This window comes from Martes martes (genome assembly GCF_963455335.1).
Source record: "Martes martes genome assembly, chromosome: 7".
NCBI lineage: Eukaryota > Metazoa > Chordata > Mammalia > Carnivora > Mustelidae > Martes > Martes martes.
Window position 1 is genome coordinate 3562429 of NC_137894.1, and position 19830 is coordinate 3582258.

Consider the following 19830-nt stretch of genomic DNA (forward strand, 5'->3'; position numbering starts at 1 on the left):
GATTTATGGCCCTTCCGTAGATTCTCTAACATAATTAGAAGCTCTAAGAATGCCCACAGTAAAGATGACGTAACGGTGCCTTCACTAAACATTTCCCAGACTTATAGGACTATGAGATTCTTTCTGCCCTACACTGACTCCTGTGCCAGGCACAGACCCAGGACACGGAGAACATTGCCCTGGGCCCTGCCTATCACAAATAATGTTCCGGGCTCCGAGCAAAGTTTCTGTCCATCAGTATCCCGCAACCTAAAACCAAAGGGGACTAAGTCAAAACACGAAGGTCTGTGGGTAGCCCTGCTGTGGTGTAAACGGTAAACACAGACTGGGAGTGTGGAGAACATCTGAGTGGGAGAAGCGCTTACACAAGGGAAGAGAAAACATGAAGTTGTCAAAGCCTCTGGGAGCTTGACTACAATACATTTTTGCATAACAAAATATCTTTTCCAGGTAGAACTAAGCTTCCTGTTTTTCCATTCTTCCGCATTTTGATTCATCCTTGTACTGTGCATTAACAAAGGTACCAGCCAACAGTTGCTCCTGGCCACTGAAGAGCATTTTGCAAGACTATACACGTAAAATGAATCTTTTTTTTTTATTCAATTTATACATATTTTTAAAATTCAATTTATACATATATATGTATGTGTATATATATATATAGATATAGATATAGATATATATACACACTAATATAGTGTATTATTAGTTTCAGGGGTAGAATTTAGTGATTCATCATTTGCATGTAACACCCAGTGCTCCTTCTATCCTGTGCCCTCCTTAATGCCCAGCACCCAATTACCCCATCCCACCACCCACCTCCCCTCCAGCAACCCTCAGTTTTTTCCCTAGAGTTAGGAGTCTCTTAGGAGTTTTCCCTAGAGTTAGGAGTCTCCCTCTCAAACTAATCATAAATGTGTATATGTCCTTAACATTTGTTCTTTACCTTAGCATAAAATAGACACGTTATGCTTGAATGAGAAACTGGTTTATCTTCGTGAAAATATTTTATAAAGATTAGGGCCCTTGAGTGGCTCAGTGGGTTAAGCCTCTGCCTTTGGCTCAGGTCATGATCTCAGGGTCCTGGGATCAAGCCCCGCATCGGGCTCTCTGCTCAGCGGGGAGCCTGCTTCCTCCTCTCTCTCTCTGCCTGCCTCTCTGCCTACTTGTGATCTCTGTCTGTCAAATAAGTAAATAAAATCTTTAAAAAAAGAAAATATTTTATAAAGATTAATTAAAGTTCAAATTAAAACATTTCGGTTTTATACAAATAAGTACGTAGCATCAAAAATTGTGGAGGGCTGTTTTTCCAAACAAAAAAAAAAAAGAAAAAAATATACAGAGGACCAACAGGTGCTTGACAAGGTGCTCAGTATCACTAATCACTGGAGAAAGGTGGACCACCGTGAGAGATGAGAGGTCCCCTCACCTGTCAGACGGCTAATATCAAAAAGTAAAGAAATAACAAGTGGTGGGGGAAGGGAGCCCTCCTGCGCTGTTGGTAGAACGCAAGTTGGTGCAGCCGTTGTGGGAAGAGTACAGAGATCTCTCCAAAAATTAAAAATAGAACTACCCTGTGATCTTGTAATTCCACCCAATGATTGCACCTAGTAATTACCCAGTAATTCTGGGTATTTCTCTAGAGAAAACAGAATCACGCTCTCAGAGACGTCTGTACTCCCAAGGCCATTGCCCCATTATTCACAGTAGCCAAGATGGGGAAACTACCTAAGTGCCCACCAACGGATGGATGATTGCAGAAAACGTGCAGGACGTGCGTGTGTGTGTGTGTGTGTGTGTGTACACACCAGAAAATAATTCACCCATAAAAAGGAAGGAAATGCTGTCATTTGCAACAACATGGATGAAACTTCAAGGCATCATGTTAAGTGAAATAAGTGAGGCAGAGAAAGGCAAATACGGTATGATCACTTACACGGGGCCTCTATGAACCTGTGAGCGATGCTGCGGTGACTATGGGACTACAGATATCTCCGAGAGAGTCATTCTGGGTTTGTTCCCGAATCTAGATATTGCCTAGAGAGTATTGCTGGCAATTACAGTTGTTATCGTCCCAGGAGAGCGGTATTTCTCCCCAGTGGAGTAATTCTTTAAAATCACCCAAGAATTATGGTGATATATCACAGACATTAGTCATGTCTAATTCAAGATTATTACCAATAAAATGCATGTTATACGAATCTCGTTTTTGCTGAAATGAAGACAAGGAATTACAGGTCATGGAGTCAATACAAAACAATTGATTAACCGTGTATGCCCTTAGTTTGTTACTCACCCAAACGTCACTGGACCATCCACAGAACAGCCAGACGTGCACAATAACAGTTATATTCATTATCTTTGTTTTTTTGTCATTTTCAATCACTTACAGACCATAGCTGCTTACACATTTTTCATTGTTATCCTTTTGAAGGTTCATCTGCCAAAATAGGGGGCAGAACGCATTTCATCTGAAAGTGTGTTAGCCTGATTTATAAGTTTTTAAATATTTTCACTTGATACGTGGCTTCACTTTCTACTCTCGCCCAGGGTCTCTCAATATTAAGAGCAAACCTGCTTATGACTGTCCTAACGGGCAGTTTTCTGCAGAACATTCACTGGGGAAGAGTTAATGTGTAGACATCGAAGGTCAGAAGTACCGTTTCTGACTCTTTTCCGTGTTCCTCTCACCACCGACTTCTCTCACTATTACTTTTCTCTTCATCAAACTTTATTTCCTCCACAGTCACTAGTTTTCCTGATTGATTCATGGACTTTTCTTTCAAAATGGCCATCATTAGCCTCAAAGCCTTTTGGTCCTATGGTGAGTTCCTGGGTATACGATGCTCTTAATTCGATGTTCTGCATCATCAGCCAAGGTCCCATGTTGCATCTTTCAGCCCCAGGTGACTTGTATGTGTTGCATATGTCCCCATCGTGGTTTTGGTACCCGTGGCAGATGTTACTAGCTAATCACAGAATCTTGATCCTGGATACAGTTTCGGGAAGCATTCTCCTGCACAGTTAGGAAGCCATTACTAATAGTTTAGAGTTGACACGGTGAAACCTATCAGCTGCCCTTGGCCTAGAGCTGAGTCAGCTTGTTTAACAGGTGCTGGGCATCCAGGAGTGAATGGAATTATTTCTCTCCTTGAGAAGTTCAAAAATTATTACTAAGTGGCCCTTAATGATCTGGAAATTTATATACCTTCTAAGAATTAACTCTAGTTCTTGAAGTCACTTTGAAAGCCAGAAATCCCCTTCATTTTAAATGGAGTTGATTTTGGAATTTTTAGCCATGGTCCAAAAACCCAACATTCATTTTGTTTTATTAATATTTTATTTTTTAAAATAATCTCCGTACCCAATGTGGGGCTCAAACCCACAACCCCAGGATCACGAGTCGCCTGCCCCACTGACCAAGACAGACAGTTTATTTTGGAATAAACTTGGTTCAAATATGGAAACTAAAAAGATGTGGAAAAAACACAGGAACAGTGCGATTAATTGTGGAAAGGTGAGCAGAATTGTGTGAATACTCCCCCAGATGGAGAAAAAGAATATAACCAGCCCCCAAAAGTCTCTTGTGCCCCTTTCCTATAATTATCTGCATCTTCCTTCCTAAAGGTAATTGCTGCCCCAAATTCTAATACCAAAGGTAAGTTTTGAATTTTTTGTAAGTAAAATCACACAGTATTGATTCTTTCTTGTGTCCGGCTTCTTTGTCCAATATTATAAGGTTAATCGATATTACTGCTTGTGATAATAATTTGTTCCTCCTCATTCCTATGAAGTGTCCGTTATAGGACTATTCTTCGGTTTATCCAACTGGATTGTTTCTAGGTTTTGACTGTTAAGAAGAATGCTTCTAAGAAAATGCTTGTTCATGACTGTGGTTGCACATATGTTCACATTTGTATATCTAAAGAGTGAATTTTTTTCATCTTTAACTTCAGTGTATCCTATCTTAAACTTTAGTAAATAACGACAAATGGTTTTCCAAATGGGTTGGACCAATTTATACCGCTGGGAGCAGCATCTGGAAGCTTCCATTACCCCACATCCTTGGCAACACTTGATATTGTTGGTACTTTTAATTTTAACCTTGCAGGAGCATAGTGGTATTTCATTGTGACTATATGTTGCATTTTCCTGATAACTAATGATTTGAGAAGCTTTTCATTTGTTTCCTTGTCCTCTGTCCAAAACCTTCTGTGAAGCACCTGTCCAAGTTTTTTAACCATTTTTCTTTTGGGCTCTATTTTTTTTTTTTTTAAAGATTTTATTTATTTATTTATTTATTTATTTATTTATTTATGTGTGTGTGAGAGAGAGAGAGAGGGAGGAGGGACAGAGGGAGAGGTGCAGCCGACTTCGTGCTGAGTGCAGAGCCCAAAGCAGGGCTCCATCCCAGGACCATAAGATCATGACCTGAGCTGAAATCAAGAGTCAGACACTGAACCACCCGAGCTACCAGGCACTTCTGGGCTGTTGCTTTTTCTTACTGATTTGTAGTTCTTTTTCATATTCTAGGTATAAGCCCCTTCATGATTACTTGTCTTGCAAATATTTTCTCACACTCGATAGTTTATCTTTGTACTGGCTTAATGTTGTCTAAATTTCCAGTTTTGGTGTATGTCAGTGAATCCAATCTTTCCTTTATCGTTATTCAGGGATTTGGGATGAGGATATCCTATTTAAGACAGTTTTGCCTATCCCGTATTTGTTATTTTATTCTTCTACTTTTCACATTTAAAACCAAAATATACCTGGAATTGATTTTTGCATAGTTTTTTTAGATAAAATTAAAGAAATTTTATCGACCTAGCACTATTTATGTAAAAGGCAGGACTTCCCCCAAAATGTATTTTTCTCATAGGTCAAATATCCGTATATATGTGGGTTGGTTTCTCTAATGGTTTTGTCTCATTGTTTATTTATCTTGGTGCTAAAACTTCACTGTCTTAAACACTTCACCTTGATAAATACTGATATCTGATAAAGTAATTCCTCCAAATTTGTTCTTTAGTGTTGTGTTGGCTATGCCTGCCTCTTTGCCTTTCATATATGTTTTAGAATCAGACCATCATTTTCCACACACACACACACACACACACACACACACACACACACATTCACACACACGTGAAATCGTTGGGCTTTTAATTTGGTTTGCTTGGGATCCATAGATCAGTTTGGGAAGGATTAACACATTTATAATGTTGACTCTTCCTATCTAAGAAAATAGTATCTCTTTCCATTTAGTCTTCTTTTATTTCTCTAAAAAATATTTTATAATTTTCTGTGTAAAGTTCCTACAGATCTTTCATTAGATTTACTCCTACGTAGTTGATTTTTTTTTAACACTGTTGCAAATGTAACATTTCTAAAATTTCATTTTCTAGTTGTTTATTGCTGGTATACAGAAATGAGATTGATTTTTTTCTACATTGACCCTTTGTGCAATGACATTGCTGAATTCACTTAGTCTACTACTAATGTTTATCAATAGATTTATTTAGACTTTCTACATACATAATTATGTCATCTGCAAATAACAGTGTTTTATTCTTTTTTTTTCTTACCTTATTTCACAGGATAAGAATCTTGAAAAGAAGCAATAACAAATATTCTTGTCTTGTTCCCAATCCTAGGGGAAAATTTCAGAATTTCACCACTAAGTAGGAAGTTTGTTATAAGTTTTTAGTAGAAACCCTTTAATCCATTAAGATTCCCAATCTATTTCTAGTTGTTATTTTTTTAAAATGCATGCTGAATTTTGTTATTTTCCTGCATCTCTTGAAAGAATCATGTGATGTTTCTCCTTGAATCTATTAATGTGAATGATGTTGATTGATTCTCAAATGTTAAACAACCTACATTCTAGGCTAGATTCAAATTTGCCAGGATATATTATTATTTTTGTATACACCAAGATTTGATTTGCTGATATTTTGGTTGAGATTTTTTTTTCATCTATATTATAAGAGCGATTGGTATGTACTTTTCCTTTTTGGTGTTGTACTTGTTGGGTTTTAGTATTAGGATTGTGTTGGAGGGTGCCTTGCTGGCTCAGTTGGCAGAGTGCGTGACTCTTGATCTCAGGCTGATCTCTATACCCGTACAGGGTATAGAGATTACTTAAAAATAATCTTTAGGGGCACCTGGGTGGCTCAGTGGTTTAAGGCTCTGCCTTTGGCTCAGGTCATGATCTCAGGGTCCTGGGATCGAGCCCCACATCGGGCTCTCTGCTCGGCGGGGAGCCTGCTTCTCCCTCTCTCTGCCTGCTGCTCTGCCTGCTTGTGATCTCTCTCTCTGTTAAATAAGAAAAAAAAAATCTTTTTTTTTTTTTAAAGATTTTGTTTATTTATTTGACAGACAGAGATCACAAGTAGTCAGAGAGGCTGGCAGAGAGAGAAGGAAGCAGGCTTCTCGCCGAGCAGAGAGCCCAATGCGGGGCTCGATCCCAGGACTCTGGGATCATGACCTGAGCTGAAGGCAGAGGCTTTAACACACTGAGCCACCCAGGCGCCCCTAAAAAAAAAAAAAAAAAAAAAAAAATCTTTAAAAAAAAGATTGTTTTGGCCTCATAAGACGAAGTTGGGAAGTCTTTTCTCTGCATTTGTGTGAGATTGGCACTATTTCTTCCCAAAATGTGTGGTATGATACACCAGTAAAGCCATCTAGGCTTGTAATTTTCTTTTGAGGGAGATTGTATTTACAGATGAGATTTCTTTCTTTAGCAGATTCAGGATACTCACATTTCTCTTTCTTCTTGTGTCAGTTTTGGTAAGATATATTTTCCTAAGGCATTGTCAGTTTCATCTAAATTTTCAAATGTATAGGCATGAAATTTTCTATCTTCTGCTTTTTATTATTTTAAATATCTGTAGAATTTGAAATGATGGCCCTTTTTCATTCCTCAGTCTTGACAGAGGCTTATCCATTTTAGTCCTTCTGGAAAACCAGCCTTTGGCTCTGTAGATCTCCTCTATGAGATATATATAGATATACGTGGGTATGTGATGATATATATATAGATACAGATACAGATCTGTGTGTGTGTTCATGTAGGCTCCACACCCAGCCTACTCTATTCCCAAGCCCAACTTGGGGCTTGAACTCAGGACCCTGAGATCAAGACCTGAACTGAGCTCAAGAGTTGGATGCTTAACCAACCGAGCCACCCAGGTGCCCCTATCCCCTCTATGATATATTTTTACAGCTTATTAATTTCTGCTTTTTGTTATTCCCTCCCTTCTCTTTTGTTATTGGGGGGGTTTACGTTTTTGTTATTTTTCTAAGTTCTTGAGATAATGGATAAACCATTGTTTTTTATCCTTTTTTTCTTAATATATGCATTCAAGACTTTCTAAACAGCTTTAGCTTTATCTTAGAAGTTTAGATACATTGTGTTTCCAGCATTATTCAGTTCAAAATGTGTTTTTATTTCCGTCGTGATTTCTTTCTTGACTCATAGGTCATTTTTAATTAGGCAACAAAAATATTGTTTATTTCCAAACATTTGGGAATTTCCTAGTTTCTCTTTTGCTGTTGATTTCTAGCTTAATTTCACTGTGGTCAGAGAATATACCATGCCTAATTTTAAGCCTCTGAAAGCTGTTGGGGCTAACTCTATGAGCTAGCATATGGTCAATTTTGGTAAATGTTCCATGTATATTTTAAAATGCTGTGATTCTGTAGATATTTGGTACTGAGTTACAATAAGATTATGTTTTTTACTTGTGTTATTGAGCCATCAATCTTTTTACTGATTTTTTATCTACTTGTTCTATCAGCTCCCAAGAAAACGATATGGAAATCTTCCATCATGATTGTGAATTGGTTTATTCTCCTTTTATTTCTGTCAACTTTTTGCTTTATATATTTTTGAGGCTGTGTTATTAGTGTATACAAATTAAGAATTTTATTTCTTCCTGGTGAATTGACCTTTTATTTTTATGTAATGTCTCTTTATAGCAGTATTTTTCCAATTGTGGCTATTGACATTTTGGGCAGAATAGTTCTTTGTTGGAGGGACGGGGTGCCATCCTGGGTCCTGTAGGATATTTAGCGGTATCCTTGTTCTCTATCCAATAGATGCCAGTAGCATCCCCACGCCCAGTTGTGACAATCAAGAATATCTCTGTACATTGCCTAATGTCCACTGGGGGGCAAAATCACTCCTGGCTGAGAGGCACTGATCTACAGCAATGCTTTGTGTCTTCAAGTCTATTTTGTCTGAATTAAGAATGGCATTTTCTATTGGTATTTGCAATAGAAAAACTTCTACTTTCAACCTTTCAATATCCCTACTTGTGATGTGTCTCTTATAAGCAGTATTATGTTGACGGATTTTTTTTAATCCAGTCTGACAATCTTTTTTTTTTTAAAGATTTTATTTATTTATTTGACAAAGAGAGAGGGATCACAAGCAGGCAGAGGGGCAGGCAAAGGGAGAGGGAGAAGCAGGCTCCCTGCTGAGAGTGCCGGACATAGGACTCCACCCCAGGAACCTAGGATTATGACTTGAGCCAAAGACAGATGCTTAACTGTCTGAGCCACCCAGACACCCCCAGTCTGACAATCTCTTAATTGTAATTGAAGTATTTGTCCCTTTTGCCTTTAATGTGATCCCTGTTGTTTGGGTTTAAGTATGTGATATGACTATTTGTTTTATATTGAAGCCATGTTTTATGTTCTTTGTTATATCCCTGTTATGTTATCCTGTGTTCTTTTTCTCTCCTTTCCTGCTTTCTTGGGTTCTGTATTATTTTACTCTTTTGCTATCCTTCCCATTAGTTGAGCATTCTTTTATTATTCTCTTAGTTGTTGAGAGGTCACAACGTGTATCTTTAACTTATGAAAATGTAATGTTAGTACTTGGGCCACTTTCTGTGTTATTACCTTAATACTTTCTGTATTAGGACCTTAGACCTTTTTATTCCATTTCCTTCAATCTCACACTTTGTGAATTTTTATTTCTCCATAAATAGAACCAAAGTAATTCATCATTTCTTAATTTCATACAGTCACTGTTTATTTAGACTTACTCGAATATTCCTGTTTTCCATTGTTCTTCATGTCTTCCTGCGTCTCGCTGTCTCCATCTGGAATTATTTTCTTTCTGCCTGACTGGCTCCCTTTAGTCTTTCACTTAATGCACATCTATGATTGCTGAATTCTCGAAGTTTACACTTGCCTCACAATTGTCTTTCTCTTTTATTTGAAAGACAGTTCGCTTGGTTTTGGGATTTCAGGTTGTGGTTATTTTCTTTTTTGTTGATGAATCAGTTATCAGTCTTTTTGCTGCACCATTGAAGAGAATGTAGTTTTGTGTTTGCCTTCTCTTTGCCTATGGGTTTTAATTTTACTAAAATGTTCTTGGGTGTGGTTTTCTTTGTAATTATCAGGCCCTCAAAATACTTTTAAACCATGGTTTAATAACTTTCGTCAGTTTTATTTTTATTTTTTTAAGATTTATTTATTTATTTATTTGACAGAGAGAGATCACAAGTAGGCAGAGAGGCAGGCAGAGAGAGAGGGGGAAGCAGGCTCCCTGCTGAGCAGAGAGCCTGATGCGGGGCTCGATCCCAGAACCCTGAGATCATGACCTGAGCCTAAGGCAGAGGCTTAACCTACTGAGCCACCCAGCTTTCGTCAGTTTTAGAAAATTCTTGGCCATCGTGGCTTCTGATACTGATTCTATCCCATTCTCTTTTTTACCTCCTCATCTGAGACTTCATATTAGACTTTCTAATCATATCTCACAGATGGAAAATACCTTATAAATATCAACTAGTATAAAGCTGTTGGGCTATACTATGTTATTTTCTGGTGTTTTTCCTTTCTTTTTATCTCTCCGGGCTTCAGTCTGAGTATTTTTCTTTGTGGTCTATCTTCCACATCACTAGCTCTCTTTAGCGGTATCTAACCTACTATTAAACTCTGCGTCGGTTAGTTATCTCTTGCTACATAATAACGTACTCCAAAATTTTATGGCTTGAAACAACTGCCACCATTTTTTTGCACATGGTTCTGCAATTTGGGTAAAGTTCAGGAGGGACAGTATGTCTCTGGGCTAGACATGCTGTGGGCTAGAGTAGCTTAACTGGGGTTGGTGGATCCAAAATGACTTCAGTCACATGTCTGGCACTTCAACGAGGGAGACCGGAAGAGTTGGGGACTGGCCGACGTCCCCTCACTGTCTCTCTGCATTCTTTCATTCTGTGGGGTCTCTCTCCGTGTGCCCTTCCCCTCCCATCCCAGCAGCGTATTTGTAGGTATTCACATGGTAGGTTGGAACTCCATGAGGGTGAAAACAGAAGCTGCTACCCCTCTCAAAGCCTAGAACTAGAACTAGCCAGGCATTGTCTCTCCCACATCCTTCACCCACTGAGTACCCCGTCAGATGCTTGGACTCAGATATCGTACTCTCCCCAGACTCCTGCAACCCTGCTCTGTGTGGCATGGTCTTCACTCCTTCCCCAACCTCCTGGTTCTCCATGGCTCCTAGACCTAGGACCTAGGACAGAGACAGGTGCCTAGTGCTACTCAACAAATATTTTTTACAATAAACAGAGAAAAGAATGCAAACTGGATGCAGTGCTCTCTTCGGCAGCGCCATGCTGATATTGGAACCAGGCTAGCCAAAATGGTGGCCAAAGCTGCAAATTCTTCAAGCCTCTCATGTCTCTTACATCTTGAATCTCCGCCCCCACAAAAAGCTCAGTAACTCACTACGTCCTCCAGTTTGCTCTCAGCCAGGACAGGAGAGTGAGAGGGTGAGCGTGAAAGTAGTCACAATGGAGATGGCCTTTGGACTCTGGGGGTCTGGGCGTAGAGTTCCCAGGGCCTGAAACAATCCTCCTTTCCTTCTGCAAATGATTCTAGGTGGCTCGGGTAGTATCTTCAGAGACCATACAACACCTCTGGATCAGAACCAGGGTGGTCTCTTCTCCTCGCCTTAGTGGCCTGAGTATAGCAACGCAACTGACCCCAACCCTTGACCCCTACCTTGTCCTATCATGTCCATGTTGACTTTAATGGTTCCTTCTGCCGACCCAGAACGGTCCTGTGCTCACCGAGGGGGCGTACTCGGTCTCACCGCAGGTAGTACAGGACAGCCCCTCCGCTGACTCTCAAGAAGGTGTCAGTATGTGATAGCCCTTTCTCTTTCAAGGAATGTGAGACCAGCTCCTCGGGGACACTTGAAAGACGACTCTAGTGGCAATAGTAGTAGAAATGAACTCTGACGCAAAGTGCAGGGAACTCCCTCGGACACATGGGTGTGTGTGTGTGTGTGTGAGATTAAAACCAAATTTTCCTAACTCCCTTTCCACAGTTCTTTCCACCGCACCATGTTAACAACAACCACCACCACCACAAATATCACCAAGTAATATTTAGTGAGTCCTTACCATTTGCCGGGCATTGTTCTAGGTGCTTTCCAGATATAACCTCATACGTAATTTGGGGAGAAAGAATCGATTTTAGGCATCAGAGAGTGGGTGGAATCTGGGGGACAAATCTGAAGGAACTATCGGAGTTTTATTAGGAACTTGAGTCAAGATACGAAAGGTGAAGGTGAAAGCCAGACGAGGTCAACAAATCGTGTGGATGTGTGTGAGCGAAAAGAGGAACAGCAAAAAGCAGACCAAAGTGCCAAGAGCAGGGCGAAGCAGTAGCCCGTAGGGATTTTAGGATAATAAAATCAAAAGTGATCAAAGGATGTTGATATTATTATCATTTGTGAATTGAGTTCTTTCCAAGTTTCAGAAGCAAAATTAATGTGTTCTATTCTGACATAGCAAAGAGACCAGCTCTTGGGGCCAAACTAAAATAAAATACATCAGACTCTTAATGGTCTTAGTGGTATCTCTAAAGGGTTAGTTATTATCTGTTAAATATTTGAATAGAGCATTGTTCTGGAATCGCCACAGGAACGGGCCTTTGCATAAAAGCAGAGGAACCAGTCTGAAAGCCCTGTGTGCAGTGAAAGCCACAGGGCAATGCTTCAACCCCACAACGCTGCGTCGACAAGGTGGTCTGCACCCAGCCCGGCTGCGGAGACAGATGGGCTCTGAGCCAAACGCACGAGGAGATTCCCAGGACCAGCCCGAAGCAGCCTGGAAGGGGATCCCCTGTGCGCTTGTTATTGACGCTGCCTCGGTCAGGGCACCACAGGCAGGCAGACGACGTGTGCTGAGCCGTGAGACCAGGCGTAGAAGAAACCCTGAAACCAAAGCCTCGCTGGGAGAAATCTCTACATTTTCAAAACAAAACAAAAACCCTATCAACAATCCCCTCTTTGGCCTTTGTCTTCAGCCTCTCCCTTGACTGCTTCTCCTCATTATAAACTCCCATTTCTCCAATCTTTGACCAAGTGGCCAGTCACAGCAGGACAAGTCACCCTTCATGCATTCTTGAGAGACCTTCTCTACTGCCGGGAATGAGGTGTCTACACTTCCTGCCTGTCACTCACGTGTCAAGCCACTGCTCCCTGGTTTCGTCCCATCACCGTTTCAGTGACACAGTTCCCACCAAGGTCACCAAAGACATCTCAGTCACCGGATTCAGTGCGCCCACCTCCTGCCTTAGCTCCCTTGACCTTCCTGTGGCATCTATCTGGACAGGTCCCACCTTTTGGAAATTTTTTTTTTTTTCTTTTCTTTTTGGCTTCTCCAGCACTACTCTCCTCTTCTTTTTCTGCCTGACCCTTAAAGGTTCATGTTACCCGGCTCTATCCTTGGCCACTGCTTTTCTTATTTGATGCAGTCCCCTGGGAACCTCCCACAGGGTTTCAACCGCCACCTGTACATTAACGTCACTCAAATCTCTACATTCTGCCTCGCCTTCCTTCTCTAAGCTGTACATTCTGCTGCTCACTAAACACCTCTTTCTGGACGCCCCACGGAAATTTCGACACACAAAACCACTCATTATCTCATCCCCAAATTGCCCTTTCTTCATGGATTTCCTCAACTGAGTGCCAAAACGAATCATCCTGTTGCTTAAGCCAGAAACCAGGGAATGGTTTTTTATTTCTTCTTCCTACCCAGTTGCCACCCAGTGAGTCACCAAGCCCTGTCTCAGCCCTTCTGTCTCCTGGTGAGACCACCCCCCCCCAAACTGAGCCTGTGCCTCTAGAATCTGACCCTCAAATCCACCCCCACACTGGCCTCCGGAGTAATTTGTCTGGCCCCAAACCACTGACCACGTCCCTCCTCTGCTTAAAGTCTCCCGTGGCTTCCAACTGACAGCCTGTCTGTTCTCATTTCTTCCCTCTCCCCCGTTGCCACGCTATGCCCACAGGGAGGCCAGACTGGAGGAGGCAAGCAGCCAAAAGCTAGGGCTTTGGCAGCTAATCAGAGGGATTTCGGTTTGACATATGAGGATATAGGAACCGTTCTCAGGTTCATGAGCAGGGCATGATGACAGATACACAGGACAGGTCATAGAAGTGGGAAACACGTTCACAGACTGCTAGGAATCGAACGTTGGTGTCCTCCCCAAACTCAGATGCTAAATCCTAATGTCCCATGTATTTGGAAGTGAGGCCTTTGGGAGAGGATCAGGTCATGAGGGTGGAGCCCTGATAAATGAGATTAGTGCCCTTATAAAAGAGACCCCAGAGACCTGCCATGCCATGCCCTCCTCCCCCTCCTACCTGTGGAAGAACCCAGAGTAAAGACTGTCCTCAAGAAACCAGGACGTGAGGCCTCACCAGTGGACAGACTCACCAGCACCTTGTTCTTGGACCTCTCAGCCTCCAGAACTGTCAGAAATCATTCCCCCCTCTACGGTATTTTGTTGTAGCTGCCCGAAGGGACTGACGCTGGCTACCACAACGGAGAGAAAAGGACCTAGACTGGTCTTCTCCGGTGAGAAAAGAGGACAGGTGAGCCTGCGGGACCCATGGGGGAAGGCGTGATATCTAAAAAGGAAAGTCACCAGACACAAGTAGTAAGGAAACGCATGAGTAGGTCACGTCAAGCACTAGGAACAACGTCAACAAGCCTCAGGAAGTCTAGAGACTTCAAAGCCCCATTACTGGAAGCCCAGCACCAGGAACAGGAGCCGGGGTTGGTCTGCCAGGCAACACACACACACACACACACACACACACACACACACACACTCTCCAAAGCAAGCGAGGGAGGCAGGTACTGATGGAAATGAATAGCTTCTATAAAAGGGAAGAGGAGGAAAGCTCAGAAGAGGGGACAGGTGCGAACGGGAAATGAAGGCCACAGGAAGTAGGTGACACTCAAGGGCTGCGCCAGTGACTTCTCACAGGTGGGCTTCGACGTGATGGAAGAAGCAGATTCATCATTAGGCAGACTGAAGACACGTTGTCCGAAATGTTGCCAGGATTGGAAACAAGTGACCCGCCAGAGTTAAGTCCCTTTCCCCAAACTACAGGCCTGCGAGACCCACGCATTGGAGAAGCACGACCGCGCTTGGACTCCGGAGTCCTGTAGGTCCGCGTTCGAATCCCGCCCGTGCCGCCAGGCAAACGAGAACCACCGCCCGTGACTCCGGCCGAAGAGCCTGCCCTCGGTGGGCCACAGTGCGTTAGTCAAGGGCAGACCCGGGGCGAGGACCCAACGAGGTCGCCGGCTCCAGAGCGGGGCTCTTTGCAGGCAGCCTGATGCGCAGGGCAGCGGGTCCCCTCGCGCAGCCGTCCCCCAGGCCTGCAGCGCCTTTGTGCCCCACTCACCGGAGCGCACCCGCAGCAGCGGCCCGCGGGGGGCGGCCAGGCGGGGGCCGGGCGTGAGGCCGGGGGGCGCGAGGAGGTGGGGGAGCGCCCCCCTAGAGCGGCGCGGGCCGGCGGGGAGGGGGGCGGCCAGGTGGTGATTGGCTGGGCTGCGGCAGGCAGCTCCCGGCCCAGAACAAAAGAGAGCGGGCGGCGGGCGTCCCCCGGAGTAGGCGCTCCCGCCCGCCCCGCGCGGGCTTCGGTGCTGGGGGAGGACGCGCCCACCGCCCGCCCGCCCGCCCGCCGAGCAGCCGGGCTGGCGCGCTCGGTTTCTGGGCGAAAGCCGGCCGTGTACCTAGGAATTAACCGGCCGGCGCGGGAGGGGAGGGGAGCGGGAAGCGGGGCGGGGGGGATGCTGAGCGCGCGCGAGAACAATAATAAGATCGTGTTTGCGGTCGCTGCCCGAGGAGGAATTCGGAGGAGGCGCGAGGCCCGGCGCTCGCGCCGCGCCCGGGAGCCCGGGAGGGAGGCCGGCGGCGGCGGCGGCGGCATGAGGCAGGCGACGCGGCGCCTGTGAGCAGCGCGCGGCGGCGGCGGGGACCTCGGCGCGGGCGAGAGCCGAGCGGCCGGGGGCTCCCCTCCCCCGCTGCCGGGCCGTGATTTGCCGGGCCTGCTGCGCCCCCCGCCCACCCCTCGCCTCAGCCGCCGCCTCGCCGCTTCCCCTCGTCGGAGCGGCCGCTCGCCCGCCCGCTCGAGGCCCGCGGGGAGCGCGGCGCAGTCCGTCGGCCCACGGGGGGGCGGCCTCCCGGCATCTTCGCGGCGACCAAGGACGACCGGGGGAGGAAGCGGCCGGGATGGCGCGTCCACGGCCCCGCGAGTACAAGGCGGGCGACCTGGTCTTCGCCAAGATGAAGGGCTACCCGCACTGGCCGGCCCGGGTGAGTACGGCGGCCGCGGGCGGGCCCGCCCGCCCACCATTTTCCCCTTCATGATGGCGCGCCCGCCCCCTTCCTCCATCCGCCTCGGCCCGGAGCCCGGCGCCCCGCAGCCCGGGCGCCCCGAGCCGGCCGCGGCCGAGGCTGGAGGCGCGGGCGGCGCTGCGCACGAAGGCCGTGCCCGGGCCGGAGGCGAGGGTTCCGGGCCGCGCCCGCTCCCCGCGAGGGCGGCCATCCTTCCGCCCCCTCTGGAAGGCGGCTCCGGCCCGGGCAGGCCCGCCGCGGGGAAGCCGGGCAGCCGCGGCGCGGGGGCGGCGGGCCCGGGCGGGAGGCAGGGCTGCGGGCAGGGTCGCGGGTGGGCCGCCGGGTCCCGGGCGAACGTCGGGGCACGTAGGGGAGCGTGATGCAAATGGCTGGCGGCGGGCCGGCGGGGGCCGCGGCGGCGAATCCTGGAAAGGGCTGGTGGTCATCCAGAGGCCAGCAGGAGCCTCTTGGCAGCCGTTCCTCCATCCCTCGGCGCCTCCTTCGCCTTCCAGACTTGTTGAGTTTCCCCTGAGCCCCGCCGGCCGCATCATTGTCCTGGCGTCCGCGCCTGCCCGCCGCCCGTCGCTCCGCAGACCCACCCGGAGTAGCCGGGAGCTCGCGGCCCGGCCCCGGCTGGTGGGTCGGCGAAGCTCCCGGTGCCTTTTCACCTCCATGTTTGTTTTAGGTCGGATCCCAGACCTTCGCCTTGGCCTCCCGCTACAGCCCACAATAGCTCTCTCCTCCAGGTCGTGGCTGGCTCTTTCTCTCGAAAGCATCTGCGTGTAATACACAGCCTTAAATTTTTTTTTTTTTTTTTAAATCGGGCCCTTTGGGCGAGGAGGAGATCAACACTGCCGTGTGTGCTTTGTGTCTTAAAAATAAACCCCGTTTACTTTTGATTTTTATGCTAGTTGGCGGTTAGTTGTTTGAAAGGAGAAATAACCGTGAAAAGGAGGGTCAGGGCATCTTGGAGGCTCTGTTGGTATCCTTGGGGAACAGAATAGACGTGGGAAATACTGGCATAAATAAGAGTGTGAGCTCTAAAATGTTGTATTACAGTCAAGTGAAGGTAGCTAGACCAAGGGGGGAAAAAACCACCCATTCACAAAAGGAAGTGACATCACGGGTGGCCAGGCTGAAATTAGTGAAGTTGAAGTAATGGGTGGACATAATCACTTTTTTTTTTCCTGTATTTAGTTCCGCGATTGTAAAATAGAAAAAAAAACAAAAACACAAAAAACAGTTGGCCTGGGAATTGGGGGGCCTGGTACTGGGTTTGGGCTCTGTTATGGACTAATCATTTCAGCTGTCTGAACATCCATTTCTGAAACTATAAAATTATCATCTCTAGGATTCCTTCCAATACTAACAACCTCCGGTTTCAAGTGAGGTTCAGGTTCCATTAGGCTGTGATAATAACTTTGGAGAGTCAAAAAAAAAAAAAAAAAAAACCAAACCAAACAAACCAAAACTTAAAATTTCATTAACAAGTTGCTTACTTAGGTTGGCCTCTGTAGTAATTTTGAAACAAAAAAGTGCAATAGAAGTAGTCCTAGTTCTATATTTAATTGCACACGAAATTCCTAGAAGTTGTAATTCCAAACCAAGGCAAAATGGAAAATAAAATGAGGAAACAGAATCAGGTTGTTAGATAAAATAAGTACAGGAAGGAAAAATCTGTGTCTCTTCCCCATTTAACATAAACTCCTCAAAGAAAGGACATGTATTTTCTTTTTTATAAGATGCTATTTTATAGTGAGTGGCATGTTATAATTTCCAAGGAAAGGTAAGGGTTAGAAAAAGATGTGAGTCCCTACTCTGGTAGTTACCATGTTGTATGCTCCATGGATGTTTTCATGTTACTTCCACTCCAGGTCGCTAAGGCATTATCCCCATTTTACACCTAGCTGTAGATGATGTTACAAAATGCTAACTGGAAAAAAAAAATCCTACTTCTTCATATTTCAAATACTGTCATTCGATATGAAGGCGGTCTTGTGGGGATTAGATTCTGTATGGCCCCAAGGGATCAGACAGACCTAGAAGGAAAAACATGGGGGAGACAGATTTTGGGAGGACTCTTCTGTCAAAGAAGGTCCATGCTTGAATGGAGAAGCAACTTCCCTGCCGTAGGGAAGCTGTTGGGTCCTAGGCAGCCCCTTGTGAGGAATGTGGGCCGAGAGGATTCACTCCTCTAGCAAATTTGGTCAGGTTGGATTCCGCTTTTGGCCGCCCTTCATACTTTGTGATCTTAGGCATATTCTGTAATCTTTCTAAGTTTTAACTTACTAGCCTGCGAAATAGGCATAATTCTCACCGCATAGATTCAGTGTGTGTAAAAGTACCAAGCAGCTGTGTTTGGGTGTTCCTACCTTTTTTCCTTTTTGAATTTCTGATTTTCCCCTTGTATCATTACACTGTTTTTAATCTTCAGCTTTTGAGTAGATAGGTTATTTTTTCCAACCTTTTGTCATGAATCATTTCAAGTGTATAGAAAAGTTAAAACAATTGTCCTGTGAACACCTTTATATCCATCACTTAAATTCTACAATTAACATTTACCGCACTTGCTTTATCTTGTGATTCATGATCCATCCCTCTATCCATACAGCAGTCCATCTTATTTTAATGCATTTTAAGGTAAGTTGCAGGCATCAGTATAATTTACTCCTAGACACTTCAGCATGCATTATCATTAACTAGAGGTCAATATTTTTTATAGATCCTTTTTCTTTCTTTCTTCTTCTTCTTTTTTTTTTTTTTTTTTTTTGCCTTTTGAGGTAAAATTTATATAAACTGAAACACATTTAAATGTACCATTCAGTGAGTTTTGATTAATGTATACGCTGGTATAATCCAAACCCCTTGTAAGATATACGGTAGTATCAGTACCCATGAAAGTTCCCTCGCGGCTCTTCCCAGTTAATTCCTGTCCTCTTCCCTGTTCAGATGCACTATATTAGCATTCAGTAGCCAACTAGCTGTTTCTAACACAATATATTTTATATTGCATATGACTTAAAAATACAAGTTTTATTTGTACCTAAGGATTAACTAGCTTGATATTAAAAATACTTATGCTAAAATAAGAGTCTCTGAACCCTATTGATCATGTGCTCTATTGGTAAAAATCCCTAATATATATGAATTTACTTTAAATTATATCTCCATGTAAAATGCACTATTGCTACCTACATTGTAAAATAAATACAAAAGAAAGCAGATGACAGATGATGTAATTTATGTTTTAAAATTCTTATTAGCAAAATATTGATAGTAATAGATTAAGTCTGTATTTTTAAAAATAACTTTTGGAATATTTTTTGCCTGTTTCTTGTGAGATCTGACTAGATAGTCAGTTTTTCTAAAGAGATTTTCTATAATAGAACTGTCAGCTGGGCCATTTCCTTGTTTGCTTGTGCTTACATTATTGGTATTATCTTTGCAGGACTCCTTTTAGCCACTTGTTCATTTGGCAAGAGTTCATTTAGAAGTGAATATTCCATAATTTTGTTCAACCAGGCACTCCCAAGTGGCAGTAAATCACAGTGTGCCCAAAGTAAATAAATACAACCATCTGAATAAGGACACTGGTGTCCATTTATATGTTAAATATCTGTAAAATTTACTTTGTAGGTAAGAGAATAAGAAACTAAAATAGAAATTGTACTATTTTCTTCTCACACCCTTCCCCCAAATTATCTTGTATATCCTCTGAGGTGTGAGCACTCTCTGTATGTTACCCCTGCTATGAAAAATGGAAGTAAAAAGCAAAGCAAAACAAAAAAGTCGCCCAAACTCTAGTATTTCAACCAAGAACTCTTTCTAAATTTAAAAACCTTATGAGATCTCTCCAGCGTTACTAATAGAAGAGTAAATTGATAGAATCACTTGGGAAAACTGGCCCAATCTACCATAGTTAAACACACACCTATCTTGTAATTGAGCAGTTTGTTCTAGGCATATACCCGAGAGAAGTGAGTGTTTATGGCCACCAAAAGGCTTGTACAACAAGGCTCACCTATGACAGCTTTATTCATCATAGCAGAAGATTGAAAACAACCCAGACGTCCATCAGCAGGAGAATGGCTAAACCAAACCGTAACGCATTCATGCGGTGGCATACTGCTCAGCAGTAAAAAGGAACAGACTACGGAGGCCCTCAAACATAGG

General features: G+C 44.2%; 1 protein-coding gene across 1 annotated transcript in view; it reads left to right on the top strand.

Moving 5' to 3' along the window:
• Positions 1-15233: 15233 nt before the first annotated feature.
• Positions 15234-19830, top strand: part of HDGFL3 (HDGF like 3) — a 75431-nt gene continuing 70834 nt past the window's right edge. The window contains exon 1 of the mRNA XM_080809281.1: positions 15234-15636. Within this exon, the coding sequence (XP_080665407.1) occupies positions 15553-15636 (84 nt within the window). The 5' untranslated portion in view covers positions 15234-15552. The remainder of the gene's footprint in view (positions 15637-19830) is intronic.